General features: G+C 38.9%; 1 protein-coding gene across 1 annotated transcript in view; it reads right to left on the bottom strand.

The window, feature by feature from the left end:
• The window catches only part of LOC119586599 (cyclic nucleotide-gated cation channel alpha-3-like), a 14,104-nt gene that overhangs the window by 5,733 nt on the left and 7,541 nt on the right, over positions 1 to 830 (bottom strand). The window contains exon 2 of the mRNA XM_037935349.1: positions 425 to 577. Within this exon, the coding sequence (XP_037791277.1) occupies positions 425 to 577 (153 nt within the window). The remainder of the gene's footprint in view (positions 1 to 424; positions 578 to 830) is intronic.

The raw sequence follows: 830 nt of genomic DNA, 5'->3' as shown, positions 1-830 counted from the left end.
TTTATAGAAATTTATAGAAATTAGTAGATATAGGTAGATGTTCAATTACGCATGGGCTCTCGTCCTAAGATGGAAATCCTGAACTCCTTCATTTGTATCTTCATTAACTATTTATACACTATCTACTATTTTCCAAAACTCTGTTCATAACTAATGGATTTCTACCACTTGTTTTAATGTATGAGGTCTGGGGAAAATGGTGCTTGCAGCCTTTAAAGTTTAGCTAAAAAAATATCTTAGACTGTAGCGCCTCGGTTTACTGAAAAAAAGTTTAATGACAGTTTAACTATTGGCTGTAATCAATCTGCCATACTTATGACCTGAATTACAGACGTCTGCCCTTGAATCTTGTAGCCATCTGTTTTGGATGTTATACTCACTATTATACAATCTGATTACTCTTCTTCTGTGTTACAAGAGTTACCTTTTCTGCAGATATAGTCGCCGGGAGAGAAAAGCACAGGTCGAAGGTGGAGGACGAGCTCGCAGAGGAATCCAGCTTCGGTGTTCTGAAAAATTTCCACGCGCTTGAGGGTGTCCAGGTGCACGTGGATGGCCATCTCTGCTTTTAATTTATCTGCGAAAAGAGACGTCAAAGTAAGAAACGTGTTATTTGCTGAAATTCAACACACGTCAGCTCAATTAGAATATTCGATGATTTTATTGTTATTATTACTGTGCCTCGTTTCAGACTCTTCGATTTTTCACCATTCGCTTTGGACGGTGTAAAGCCGTGTGATCGTATAATCAACGGCGGCCTTACTGTGCACAGAGGACGGCGAAAAATCGATGCGCCTGATATATTCATATCAAATTAGTGAAATGAGGCT

This window comes from Penaeus monodon, chromosome 21, assembly GCF_015228065.2.
Source record: "Penaeus monodon isolate SGIC_2016 chromosome 21, NSTDA_Pmon_1, whole genome shotgun sequence".
Lineage (NCBI taxonomy): Eukaryota > Metazoa > Arthropoda > Malacostraca > Decapoda > Penaeidae > Penaeus > Penaeus monodon.
The sequence above is the reverse complement of the archived record's forward strand: the minus strand, read 5'-3'. Positions and strand labels throughout refer to the sequence as shown.